The sequence below is a fragment of the Etheostoma cragini genome, chromosome 16 (assembly GCF_013103735.1).
Source record: "Etheostoma cragini isolate CJK2018 chromosome 16, CSU_Ecrag_1.0, whole genome shotgun sequence".
Classification (NCBI taxonomy): domain Eukaryota; kingdom Metazoa; phylum Chordata; class Actinopteri; order Perciformes; family Percidae; genus Etheostoma; species Etheostoma cragini.
Window position 1 is genome coordinate 13870954 of NC_048422.1, and position 14546 is coordinate 13885499.

Sequence of the window (14546 nt, forward strand, 5' to 3'; positions counted from 1 at the left end):
ATGGAGTCCTGTCTGGGGTCCCCAGCAAAACCCTAGACAGGCTCCAGTAGGTCCAAAACTCTGCCACCAGGGTCCTCACCCACACCAACACACCCCAACCGTCATCCACCTTGACTGGCTCCCAATTAAGTCCTGCATCAAATACAAAATCCTCCTTCTGACCTACAAATCCCTCCATGTCCTGGTTCCACTGTAAATCTCCAACCTCCTCCATCCATACTCCCCGCCCCGAAACCTACGGTCCTCAGACGCTGGCCTGCTCTCCATTCCCCACACCAGACTTTGTATCGTTAGAGACAGAGCCTTGAGTGTGGCAGTCCCGTCCCTCTGGAGCACCCTCTCTGCAGATATTTGAAATGCTACATCCCCGGACATTTTTTTAAAAACTCCTGAAACGCCACTTTTTCACCACAGCCTACATCCTACCTTTGTATAGCCACTGTAATTCTGTAAAATGTCCTTGGGTTTCATGAAATAAAAGTTATGATTGTTTCTGGAAAGACACAATGGCGTTAAAAGTTCATTTTCAGCCAAAACCAAACCAAAATTAACTGCATGGCCACATACCACTCAACTAACCCTTTAAGTATAATAACGTGACCTTACTTACTAGACTGTGAAAACTTGATGAGGGCTTCAAAACCATCAAATTTACAAGTAGCTGAAGTTACGACAGTCTAAGCGGCACTGTACTAAAATGGACAGAAACTCTTGTGAGAGGAGGTGTGCAGTTATCAATCTGGTTACCATTACAGTCAAGCCAAACGTCCTCCAAGGAACTGGAGGCTATCAGATCAAATCCATCAGGCGTTGCACATGTTGGCTGCTTTTTCAAAGGAAGGAGGTAAGCCTATTAAGGTGCTTTCTGGCTACACTGGCTCTACAGGAAACAAATTGTAGCTCAGGAAATTGTTGAGGCTAAAGTGAATCCATAAATGTAATAGAGGCTTACGTCTCAAATGGCTGACTGAATGAGGTTCAGCAAGCAGAGCTCATTTTCAACAGGCATGAACACTGGGATCTTGAGGTAATAATGAAGATAAATGCACAGTTACTCCAGGAAATATTAACAATTATTGTAAGACTTGTTGCCAAAAGTTTGGCCATATAAAATACTGCAATTGAGTGTGTTAAAGACAAGGCAACCAAGAGACTTTTTTTCATTTCAACTCGGGACAAGATTCAAAGGACAAGACAAAAGGCAAATAACTATTTAACTGATCTCAAAGTGAAAGTGAACAATTGAAGTAATGAGTGCAAAGGATGCATGCTGTCCTCACTGCTCACCCCTTTAGTTTTATCACCACATCAAAATTTAACCATGAAAGCAAAATTGCAATGCTGCAAGGAAGTAGAATTTGTCAGCTAAATTCTGCAGCCTGAGCATTCAAACCAGTATCAAAGACCAATCCGCACAGCGATGAAAGCTAATCAATGCATAGACATGATCAGAAATAAAAGGAACACAAAGAATGAGAACTTGGTACCAGAGGACATGGCACAAACTATGTGCAATCATGCCAGATGGCACGGAGTTCACAAGTCTGGTCTGAATATTCTGCAAGCTTGTGTGCATCAAGGGAAACATAGAATAAGGACCATCAAGCCTCAGTGAAGCCAGCAAGTGGTCCTCAAAATGGCTATTGAGAAGCAAACCACACATGCTACGTGGAGCACACAACCTTCTGTACCTCTGACGTTTACTTGATCAAATCATTTAATAAAGCCAGATGTTATTACTAAAAAATAAAATTCAAGTGCATCACATGATGTCTAATCATGGTAGCTACAATTTCAGCAAAAATGTATTTACGAAAATATACTCAAGTGCATCACAAGATGTATGGTAGGTATAACTAAACAAAGTCAACCTTGAAGAAGAAGAATATAGTTACGAATTTGGTTGCTTGTATCCCTGAAAATGGCTCAATTTAAGGCAAAATAAACAACATCCTGATACATTTTTAACAAGGGTACATTCACTAGGTGAACTTTAACGCTTTAAAAATAAATTTACTGGCAACAATTGCATCTCCCCTGAACATAGAAGGAGCAACTGGGAAGAAGTTGTTATGCAATCATCATAGAATATTGACCCGTTGTCTTTTCGGAACTTTCCAAACACTACATTTCATTAACATGTATTCCTTTCCTCTTGAATACATGACTATTTTGTTGTTGTGTCGGTATCTTGAAACAATTTAGCTTGCACAAAGAAACATGGGAGCAGCAGCAGAACAGCAGCATCCTGCATCACTTGTTTTCTATGAGCGTCTGCACTTTGTTGACCAAGTCTCGAGCCATCATCAGGACCTGCGGGACGTTGTGTCTCTCTGCCATTTCTGAGAAGAGAATTTAAGCCCCATCATGTTGTACAGGAGGTAAATTGCTTCATAAAATTGAAGCTATTTAAGATTTTTTTTATTCTCCTAACTAAGAAAGTATCCTATATTATCATAGCTGAACTATCATCTTAATCAACTGGTTAACTTTGCTTCAACTGATTAGTAGAATTGTATGTCAATCTAGTGTACATATATATAAGTTCTCGTCTTACCGTTAAAGAACTTGATGATGTCTGTGAAGTCCATGTTATTTTCTAGGATGATGTCTCTATACATCTCCACAAGTGCCAGAGCAATAAAGAGCACAAAGTGCTTAGAGGAAGTGTACTTGGCTGCCCAGATTGTTTCCCACACGGAGTACACATCCTCATACACCATTTCTGTGTAAAAAAATCATAATAGAAACATTATTTTCAGTATTGCGTTATGTGAAATGCTAAATTCTCTTTTAAAAGCAATTCAAGCAAATGTTATGCTGCCTGCATTTGCCACCTCTTTTGAAGTCAAGTAGAAACCAACGATAACAGAAGTAGAAGTGTGTGTAGTCTCCATTCTGCTGCATTAGTTCAAACAGTTCAGAGTCCAGAATCTATTGGTATAAAAACAAATTTTCATCATTACTCTATAGCTTTGATGTATATACTGTACATGCACATGTATGTTGGTGCACATATATGCAAATACCTGGATAAGAGAACGCATATTGGCAAAGTGAGAGTCCATGGCACCTCCATGAGGAAAATTCTGGTTCATCCTCTTCATCAGCTCAGTGAAACAGCTAAATGCCATGACCTCTGGGGAGCATAAACGTTAAAAAAAGTGAGTAATTTAGACATTTGTCTACATCCAGGCAAAGCGTCTAAAGATAAAGGGTCACTGACCATCGTCCAGAATAACAAGTAGAGGAGCCAGCAGATCACACATGCCCTGGACGTAACCTGTGTCTAGATGCTGCCACACGTAACTGCAAAGACGTCCACATTTTGCAGATTTAATTGCACAGTTGACTCAATTTTTCAGATTTGATTGTTTTTGGATTGAAATTTCAGAGTTATTGAGCATAGCGGCCCATTTACCTGCACATAATGTTGCGCAGCTTCTCCAGGTTCTCAGGAGTGAAGTACCAATATGCTCTGTCACAACGTCTTACATCTTTGTCAATGCGATGTAAATTGATCAAGTACATGTCCAGTGTTTCTTGCTACAAAAATAATAGTGAATTATGTTAGCCCGTGCTGATGATCAAAAGAAGAAGTGCGTCTGTATGTAAAGTGTAATGCTTACAGAATAAGTTTGTTCTTCTGGGGATTCGTCGTGATTGGCGTCTCCTCCCACCTCTGCAGCAGACTCTGGTTCAGTGAGCACATTTTCCATCTCAGGCTCCTCTTCAGAAAGGCCCAGGTCGGTGCCCTCAGGACTGGTGTTACAGCTTGTGTCCAGATGGTGATCTAGGACGGGGTCCTCTGATGCCATTTTCTGTCTTTGCGCAAGGGAGATAAGAGGTGCAGCGAGACCTGCCAAAGGCCTGGCCTTAATAACGTCAGACGTTACACATGTCCCTGCAGGAATGTCCTCCATTTCCAGGGCAGAAGGAGAGTCATCTGAATCTGCTGTGTCTGGAGACTGCCGAGAGTGGGACGATAATGAAAGGCTGCCCCTTGACGCTGACTGGAGAGCGTTCAGAACTTGTCTGACAGGTGAATTTGAACCAGGTTTCTCAAATGGAATTTCTGCAGCTTTTTTCATTTCCGTCAAGTCACAAACTGTAGCTAAGGCATGGCTTCTTTCTGCCTCTGTGGCCTTTTTTTCAGAAGTTGGATCAGGTTTTCCAGAAATCTCTGGCTTCTTTTCACTCTCCAGATTAGTATCTTTTTCTGCTATAGGCACCGGCGGACATAATGACTCCACTTCCAGATCTTTGTTTTTGTGTGCTTGAAAAGTCAAGGTCTGCCCGAGTGGAGGCGCTTGGAAATATTCGTTATGAATCTCTCTTTCTAGCTTTAGAACATTAGTGCTCTCTGGAACACTTCTTAAATTCGTTTTTGTTTCTACTGCTTTTAAATCTTCAGATTTCTCATTTGTTTTTATATCTTTTTCTTCTACTTCAGGTTTTTCTTCAGATTCAGATGTCTCTTGTGACTTACTGATCCCACAGTCTTTAACCACCTCACCTTCTGAGACGGTCTCCATCTTTGTCTCTGAAACCTCGTTCTTGGCTACTGGGTCGATTACATCCTCCCGTCCTGACTGTGATCCAGTTGTAGTTTTGTCATGTAAGACTTCTGATGCTTCCACTGACTGCTGAGAGGTTGCAGATCCAACAGCGGATTTTCTTACAAGAGGGCGTTTTTCTGAAACTGGACGTTGATTTGACAGACCTGCGGAGGAGGGGCTGCTAGAGGGAGGTTGTGAGGGCTCTACAGTGTCACTTGTGATGTCCTTCAGTGGATTATTGTGCTGTACTTCTTCCCCAGCCTTGGGCTCAGTCTCAATCTGATCCACTGCCTCAACTGATCCACATACCTAGTAACCAAAGGAAAGTGGTGAACACGCAATACATTTTGTATCCCATAGAAATGACATGGACAAATGTTACACCAATGGTTTTGCATGTGTTAGCCCATTAGTTGCAAATCAGATATACTGCTGCAAATATTCCATTGTTGAGAAATATCTCAACAACAATCATTTTGGTAATTCTTTGACTTTTTATATACCACCACGATCTGGTAAGAATTCGTTTTTTCCATTGAATGATTAATGACAAAATTCCGGAAAAACTAAAGGCAGCCCCACAGAACCACTCTAGAGCCACTCTAGAAAATTTCATTTTTAACTTTCTGACAACACAGCTCATCAATGTGACTTTTGTTATGCCAGTGAACTATGAATTGTCAGACATGTTTGACAATAACATAACAGTGACAAATAATTAAGGTGATACAACATTTAATATCACTCTTAAGCTATACCAAACAAGTTTCTGCAAGTTGATTTAAATTCAATTTTAATGGAAAGTAGTAAATCAATATATAAACTAATGATATGCTTTGGAAAATGGAGGATATTATAGTAAACTATTTATACATTGTAATAAGTGAGCTAACGCAATAAGTGAACGTCTTACATGGCGATAACACTGGTGTTAGAGATAATTGTTGTTATGTTCATGCTTATGAGAAACTACCTGTGCGCTGCTGGTGGAATCAGCATTCTGTTGATCTGAGCTGCTACTTAGAGACGACTGGAGTGGAGAAAAGCATCACACGAGAGACAAAAAGCACAACTGTCAAGAAACTTCCTTAGAAATGATATCATGACACTATAATTTTTTTTGTCTGTTGTGATAATGGTTTCATAAGGCAGCACATTTTATGCCAAAAAGTCAAACTTGCATCTGTACTGATGGTAGAGTCCCGCTGCACTGGTCCTCTTTCCACACTGGCTCCAGATGAACATCTGGCGATGGCCTTGGCATGTTTCTCTCTCTCCGTCTGGCGGACAATGGCCTCACAACCATGCCACTCCTTCATAGTCTGCTCATACATGGCCCGCATCTGCTCGTCAATCTGAAACAGAAACCTTTTGTAAACAAAGATAGTAATGGTTTATATGTGTACCTTATAATGATACAGTCTGACAGGACTACCTCTAGCCGGCATTTCTCAGTCATGGAAAACTGGTAGTGTCCCAACAGGAAGGGCCAGACCTCTTTGCGTAGTGAAGGAGCCACACCACCAAAATACACAAGCCTGTGTAACTCTTCTTCCTTATACGCCTGGACAAGATTAAGTCTGGTATTTATCAATGCACACTGAACTCACACATGGGATGGTGTTTTGGAGTGAATCTTACAGAGCTGTCCTTGAGGTATTGGCCCCAAACCTCCACAGAGAGACCTCCTCGGGCATCACAGGGCACATTATGGTCAACTATAGTGGTGTTGACCAGAGCAGAAAGGTGGGTACGAACTGTGGACAGATGACGGCAGTATGCAAGCCCTGGAGAGGAAATACATATTTTCATATTTTTTTCCAAGGAATGAATTGAGTTCCCAATGAATGAAATTTAACAGTTGTTTGTACTCACATCCATAGAAAGCTCTGGAGATGATCTGGTATTTCATTGTGTCACAAAGGAGCTTTAAGGGAGCCCTGGTGGAAAAGAGTAATAGCACAAACTTAGTCGACCGGATTAATCAGAATATATTTGAGCCTGGCCCTGGGAAATACTTACCTTTCCTGATTACAGCCGTTAGGCAGAGAGCCATCAGAGGAGCCATTCTGTGAGCAGGAGGAGCACGAGGACTTTCTGGGTGTCGGTTGCCACATGTTGACACCCTGGTCCATCAGCTCTAGGGCCACTGCACAGCATCAAATCCCATATCATTACCGTTACAGTAGTAAAACCAGATGAAATTCCAATAGATGTGGACATAACATTCCATAAAAATGGAGAAAAAAAAATATGGAAAAACCAAGTGAAAGGATGGAGATGGAGATGTGGCTTACAAATTACTGCATGTCCATGCAACGTCTCCTTACTGTCGACAGGATTATTATGTGAAATGGACACACAGGCACTAAATAGGCAGACATGAAATGTTGCAGTAGAGAGAATTAGAAAATGTACACTGACTATATGCATGGGGAAAACCGATTTATCCAAAATGAAATTGTAATTGTAAATCAGTCTTCAAAAAATAATGCAAGCGTAGATGTAATTGCTGATGATGTTTAATTAGATTAGCTTAGGCAGAGTTAGAAAGATTAAAGACACTTACTGAACTCCATCTGAATTCCAGGAAAAAGGATTCGAAACACATAATCGGTTGCTTCATCATCTTCCTTATCGGATACAGAATCACATGAGCCGTGTGGGCTCCTCTTTCGCAGTTTAGGGAAAACCTTTCCCTAGTAATGAAAGGCAACAGACCGTTACAAGACATCATAGTTGTAAGTAAATGTAGCATCATTGCATCAATCATTGAAACAGGAGGCCACGGAGGTATTTCATGATCCTCTGTTCATGCTGACCTTTCCTCTCTGATTCCAGAGTGGTGGGTCCAGCTGCCCGTGAGGTAGCAGGCCGGTTTCCAGGCAGGTCAGAAACTGGAGGAGGTGTCCTCCTTTGGGGAAATGTAGAGGGGGTCTCTGGATCCCATCCTGGCTCACCAGAACTACCGTCCCACCACTGTTCACTGGAGAAATGAACACAATGAATGACAAGATGAATAACTCTTAAAACTCCTACTTCTGTTAATTAAAACATTATAAGGGGATTACCGTACCTTGCTGATGACAGTGTAGATACACAATCTCCTCCAAACGAATTGTCATAGCATAATCCCAATAAACACTGAATGAAGGATGAGAAAATATGAGCCATTGTGTGAACTATGCAAAAACAAGTTTGTTTTTATTAGATTGGGTTTAATCGGCCTAACCTTTTCTCTGAATCTAGCTCCCCCACATTGCCATTCATCAGCTGATTGGGAGTCCACTTCAGTGTCATGAGGTCTGCAGTTTGATGCAGTGAAAGGTAGCCTGGGATGGCCTCCATGTCATCTCTCTGCAGACACAAGTTAGACCTTTCTGATCACAACATGTCTTTAATACGATTTAGATAAGTTGGGTACAAATCAGGTAACAGATGCACCCAAGTCCCCCAGAAAGTTAAAAAGCCTCTCTTAAAGGATTGTATTGTTATTGTATTCAAAGTTATAAGACAAAAGGAAAACATGTACCGGCTGCACCAGGACATTGTTCTTTCCAAACAGAAGTGTGGCTCTGGAGTTTTGGTGGAGTGATTCAACATAGTCCCTCACCCACATGAGTGGGCGATCCTCCATGCTACCACTGGACTGTCTCTTCTGGATCTGATACAGGTTGAGAAGACATCAGAAGTATTACATACAGCCCAGCCTTCTCTCCACAGCGCTGTGTCAGCGGAAGGGGAGAAGAAAGCTTGACATCTTGCACGAGAGACGTGCCGGATGGCAGGCTTTATGCCAGCACTCTACAGTATATCTAGTAACCACACTAAGAGCTGAATTTTCAAAGAAAATCAATTAAGTCTTTCACTATCTCACCAGGGCAGGCCGTCTGGAGGGGGAGTCTTGCCGACAGTGGCCGCTGTGGATGCGATGCCGCTGCACAAGCTCGTCAGCAGACGGGTCCGTCCAAAAATGGTCTGCAGTCTTAACTTTGGTGTACTCCAAAGCACAAGGGCCAACTGTAAAACAAGATGTATTAGTTTATAGTAATTTAGGTATTTTAAATTCTGAATAATATAAACTAAAAATTAGTAAGTTAGAGATTTAGTGTGGTCCATGTGACGGTTAGTGGGATTTATCAATACCCAGTAGAGATGCAAGAATTGGTCCATCTACAGGATCCATCAGCATGGCTTCTTTCTCATAGAAGGCACTGCAGAAAAAACATATTTAGAACATTTAGAAAATTTTACTATTTTAAAATCATAACTAACTTCCTGTTTGCATATCACAGCGGTAACACATAATATGAGATGATAACATACGGTGTCAGGAGAAAGCAGAAAAAATCTAGAACAATCAAAAGTTTTGCATGAAATTAAAGATATTGAAAAACAGGTGAAGCTGAGAGGCCCCAAATACAAAACAAGACACCTACAGTTGCTTCTGGGATCAGTAGAAGAACCAGTTCTTACAGAGGTAAAAATATGGTAGTGAATGGAGGCTATAATCTTCCATAGCCAGTATCTTATAATTGCATTGACTGATGTTCAAGAAATACCTGCTGTTCTCCACCAAGTACAGGATAATCTTGTCCAGGAGCTTCTCCATCAGGGCAGTTCGGATCCACAGGTGTTTGAGTGCCTGAGGAGGGAGGTAGGCCAACTTGGATTGTCGACTGCGGTCATTACTCACTGAAGAATTGTTCTGCTTGCTGAAAAACAGTAAGAAACCTGACAGATGAGATGTCTGTTTAGGTTGTTATTAGAAATGAACAGACATGTAGGACAAGACCAAGAATTGGGATGCATAATAGCTCATTAAAGTAAAACACAAATGAGGAGAGATACAGAAGACTGGCAATTCATTCTTTTATGTCACTGCCATGTCATAGGGAGGTCAACATCTCACCTGATTTCGATGAGCTGTTCCAGCTCCTGGACCTTGTGGCAGAGTTCATCCGCAGGAGTAAAGGTTTTTGCCGCCTTCATGAAGAGTGCTGCGACCTTGTTACTGCACAGCAGGCCTGCAATACGACGCTTCAGTCCATGGAGCATGCAGGCCTCCACCACAGCTACACACAAAAACACACAGAGCATTAGTCAATATTTTTTTTTCTTCTCCAATTCAATTTTATTCATGTTATTGTTTCCTAAAGGTTGTGTATTTTTCTTTTGCCGTTTAGTCTTGTTTTTACCTAATAAGCATGATATAATTTCGTCTTTGTGAAAGCCTCAAGCCTTAATAAATGTGTTCAAAATAAACAGGTGAAAAGCAAGCCCGGGTAGCACAAGTAGAAATAGACTGAAATCTGCGTAACACATATCTCCTGTTGCTAGGATATGAGGGATGTGCATCACACATGCCTCACTCCTTGTTAGTATCACACCTTTAAAGGGTGTTAGCCTACATCCATCCGAGTTATTAAATATACGAAGACATGACTAATAGCATTATGAAGAAAAAAATTGTTAGGATTTATATTGCAGGAACAGACTGTAAAGGACCATTTTGCACTGTGAGTGTGTCTTCGTAGGAAGCTGGTCACAAATTGATTTCAACCATCTGCACTGTACATGTCAATGTGGTTGTAACAACTATAATCCTGTGGCTTACACCATGTCCTGTGCTTTAATCTCTGAAATTGGCTACAAAAGGCTGAACTATTTTAGCAAAAAGACTTATTTTTTAAGATTCACAAAACAAAATGATGCCACAAAATTGATCTATTTACCGCCTACTCTTCCTCTTTATAGCCTAATTCTTAAGTTAATGTTAAGCATTAAAGCTAATGGAAAAGGCCTGTAGCATGTACCTTGCTTTTTGAAACACCATGATGCATGAGAAAGATGGCTTACTGTCCAGTGTAAGCACAAAATAAACATTTACCGCAGAAGGATATGATGTGGCTGCTGTCTGCGTGCACAAATTTCCTTGTCACTGCTTCTTCCATAATTTGTTTCACCTAAGACAGAAAGGTACACGGTGAGACAAGACTTAAGCTGACACAGTTACATAAGGTGAAAGAGAGTCAAACAACAAGCACGCCAGGAAGCAATAGGGGAATACGTTACAATACGATGCGATATGATGAGCAACAGAGGAGTAGTGCGGTTCCACAACACGTTTATGAGGGTAGCATAAGAGCAAATTATTGTGCTTTCAGATCTCATAACTTCCACTTGAGCATGGAAAGAACAGCGCAGAAACCTTCAAGGCTCACCTTATTTTTTTTTTTTTACTGTTTCTAGATGTTCTGGAGGAATTTGGTTCTTGACACCTACGACTGATCCTCTGGTAATGTTGCAAGTGACATGCAGGCACCAGTGTTTTTTTCTCTAGCTTAAAGGTCCCATAGCATAAAAATGTCACTTAATGAGGTATTTTAACATTAATATGAGTTCCCCCAGCCTGCCTTTGGTCCCCCCTGGGCTAGAAATGTCGATAGGTGTAAACCGAGCCCTGAGTATAATGCTCTGCCTTTGAGAAAATGAAAGCTCAGATTGGAATCTGCTCCCTATCACATCACTTTCTTTGCTTTTCCCGCCCAGAGAATTTGGCCAGCCCATGAGAAAGAGAGAGACATGAAGTCTTGCAAACGAGCAAAGCAAGGCAGTTGGTTAAGCCCACACCCCGACCCTCTACCTTGCCCCCCCCCCCACCCTCTCCTCCTCAATAGCATTTAAAGATACAGAATCAGAAATGACAGATCCTAAGAAAAGCTAATTGTGGGACTGGTTCTAGTGGCTGTAATTCTGCACCAAGGCTGAATTTTGGGAAAGAGACTTCAGATGCAGTACTGGGGGACCACTAAGGGACTATATTAAAGCATCCAAAAAACAGCATGTCATAGGACCTTTAAAGGATGCACTCCAGCAATTAAGTGATGCACTTCCATAAAGTTGGAGAACTTGCAAGACACAAATTTGTTTTAAAATGGTCACAATTGAAGCAGCAGAGGCCAAAATATAGTCCAATAGTCCCATACGGCTCAAACTCTAAAAACACAGCATCTTACACTTTGCATAATGCAGTCGTTAGTGTTTCAGTGCAAGATTCTTCCTGCCAGGTAAAGGCACATAGTTTAAGACCACGTCTATAATGGCTTTCTTTCATACATTTCTAGTCTCCAAGCTGAGATAATTCTATTAAAAGTCAGCTTTTTTATCATTCCTGTCATCTACATCATCAATGATACATTTTTAAAGGTTGACACTTAACTGAAGTTAGTATCGCTTGTTACTTACTTTAGCAAAGCCCTTCTAAACTTCCATAACATTTTGGTAAAGGTCATGTTCTACAAAGTAATAATGTTTATACGCAACATGACAATTAAGTGTGATGGTCTGTGTCTGCACTGTATGTCCGTGAAGTTCCTTTTTTGATATATGAGTTGTGTCCAAAAACCGAATCACAGAACTGCAGATTTGTGTGACTGTAGGGCGGGACAATTAATTAATCGGCAAACACAAAAACAGAATAATTGTTAAAAATGATTAGTTTTCTCTTTACGCAGTGTTTTTGCAATACATTCGTTGAAAGAGCAATAGCTTGGAAAATAGCTCCAAACCGCTTAAATCCAACACAAAAAACATTGTAATGTTCCCTCAGCTTTTTGTTTTGTTGTTAAACTATGTAAAATGAGTGTTGATGTTTGATCACCTGTTTCACATACCAATTTTCCCTTAGCAGAACTTAGCTAGCAAATAAGCCCACTGACAACAACATTATTGTTCATGTTTGGCACAATGTTTAATTAATTTAATGACAGCAGTAGTGGTCATTGCGAGTGAAAAGATGCACATTGTGTTATGTATCTGGAATTGTCATTAAACGATTCAGTAGTAAAACAGATTTTATTCTGATCCAAAGACTCTTTCTGTTAGAATAAGGACACTAACATTATATCCTAGAATGTAAGATTATGTTTTTTTTTTTTAATTATTTTAAATAATCGCCCCCAAAGGTTAATGAGTAATTGTGTTAAATAATTGTGATTGCAATATTAACTTAAATAATCGTGATTATTATTTTTTTCCATAATCAAGTAGCCCCATGTCCCTGTTCTTATATAAACAACAAGAAAGAGTCTGCTTTGTAAACACGCACAAATGTAAATACGGAAAATCGATTATTTTAATTAGGCCTGTAACTGTTTTATATCTATATATCACAACCAAGCCCCTCCTTGCTGCAGGATCTAGCACCAGTCATGGATGTTTAAGAGGCAATGAGTCACAGGTGAGGGGAGCACGGACTCGATAAGACTGGAAACACTGGTCTTTCTCAGCAGTACTGAATAAAACATCCTGTTTTCTCTCACTAGGGAGTCATGGAATCACTGAGCATTTTGGAAAGGTCTGAGGTGTCAGTTTTTAATAAATCACCCACCTTGGGTTGGACTCTTTTGCATTTTATGGTTGCTATCTAGAGTACACACTAAAATGCCAATAGCCGATGCCAAGGTCACATCTTTTAGTTTTGATTAATAGATGGTGTGTTATAGAAATGACAGTTTCTTCAAAGAGAGAGTGAAAGAGAGAGAGACAGAGACAGAGACAGAGAGAGAGAGAGAGAGTGAGAGAGAGACAGAGAATCTAGGATATGAAAAAACAGGTGCATGGATAGAAACAAATGTAGGCCTATGTGTACACGTTCCTTAAATGTGTTGTTTCCCACCTAATATAACATCATCATCCTCACCATCATCATCATTCTCATCATCATGACGACTATCATCGTCACCATCACGCCAGTCAAAACGCAGTCTAAAACCTTTTACTGGCCACCTAATTGCATCCGTTTTTATTATGTAAAATAAATTGACAATTCTATAATAAACAGGCCTGTGTCGTAGTCGTGGCTCAAACCCGATGGACGATATCCAAACACACACACACACACACAAACAAACACACACACAAACACACACACACACACACATTGCATGCATCGCCAACATAAACTGTGACGAGCGAGAAATAAAGAAAATGAAACGAACCTCTTTCTTCACATTGCGCAGCAATTTCTGACGCGTCTCGGCCTCTGTCACGAGAGAAAACATTGTGAATATGCGGATCAGATTGCTTGTGTGGGAAATAAAGGATGACAGGCTCACGACAGGAAAATAATAACGGTGTCTCTAGCCTACCTCCCATCGCTCCAGGAAGGTTGTAGCGGCTGACACGCACGGCCTTTTTTTGGAGAATGACTTCTTGAAAGCAATAAAGACAACACTGGCTAAAAAGGCAGAGAGGCTCCAAGATGTACGCTGTGTTGGTAGCGACTAAAGTAAACCTATCTGTTACCTCTCTCTCAGCGAACCAACACCCCTTTAAAGTCACAGTAGCATATACATTTTTTAACAGTAGCCTACAACACCAACACCTACACCTTGTTTTCAACTCCCTGTAATACAACAAGGTGCGTTTACAAATACACATTTGGAATGATTCCATGAAAAGCTTCTCAGTCACATCATCCATTCACTCTTTGGAGCTTGATTAACAAATATCATAATGCTCATTGATTTGCAACATTGATCACGAGAAAAAATCATGGAGCGTCGACAAGTTTACAGGATCTGACCACAAAGCTCAACCTTAGACTGCACTAAACAAGGAGGAACTCACAAAAATACTACAAATTAAAATGGAACAAGAACAAAACACGTAAGAACACATTGTTTTCATCAATTTTTTCAGGGTCACAGAAGGTCATCAGTGCCATGTTAAGTCAAAGACCAACTGGATGAGAGTAATGAGTATTTATAATACTGCTAGCCACAACCTGGGATTAAAAGAGAAGGACGTCACATTCATTGGCTGTAGAGTCCAGACAAGCTCATTTCCTCATCCCACTCATATAAACACAAACATGAATGAATGCACAGACCGCAGGGCCCACAATCTAATTCCCCCATCAGCAGGGAAATGATAAGCCTGGAGCAAGGAAAAGGTTTTCAGATTGGTGTTGCGCTAGATACA

General features: G+C 40.7%; 1 protein-coding gene across 2 annotated transcripts; it reads right to left on the reverse strand.

The window, feature by feature from the left end:
- Positions 1-302: 302 nt before the first annotated feature.
- Positions 303-13958, reverse strand: sgsm1b (small G protein signaling modulator 1b). Of its 2 annotated transcripts, XM_034896486.1 has the most exons (25): positions 13712-13958; positions 13562-13605; positions 10450-10525; positions 9472-9634; positions 9122-9274; positions 8706-8773; positions 8437-8579; positions 8092-8223; positions 7792-7916; positions 7636-7703; positions 7382-7545; positions 7129-7258; positions 6582-6708; positions 6435-6499; positions 6201-6346; positions 5995-6123; positions 5741-5914; positions 5533-5589; positions 3630-4868; positions 3422-3546; positions 3227-3309; positions 3030-3139; positions 2838-2934; positions 2558-2725; positions 303-2342 (listed from the first exon to the last, which is right to left on the reverse strand). In XM_034896486.1, the coding sequence occupies exons 1-25, from the start codon at positions 13716-13718 to the stop codon at positions 2254-2256; spliced, it is 3882 nt and encodes a 1293-aa protein (XP_034752377.1). In that variant the 5' UTR covers positions 13719-13958; the 3' UTR covers positions 303-2253. The 2 variants fall into 2 exon arrangements, with proteins under 2 accessions (XP_034752377.1, XP_034752376.1); XM_034896485.1 differs by lacking the exon at positions 13712-13958 and having other exon boundaries at positions 13562-13639.
- Between the last annotated feature and the right edge of the window lie 588 nt (positions 13959-14546).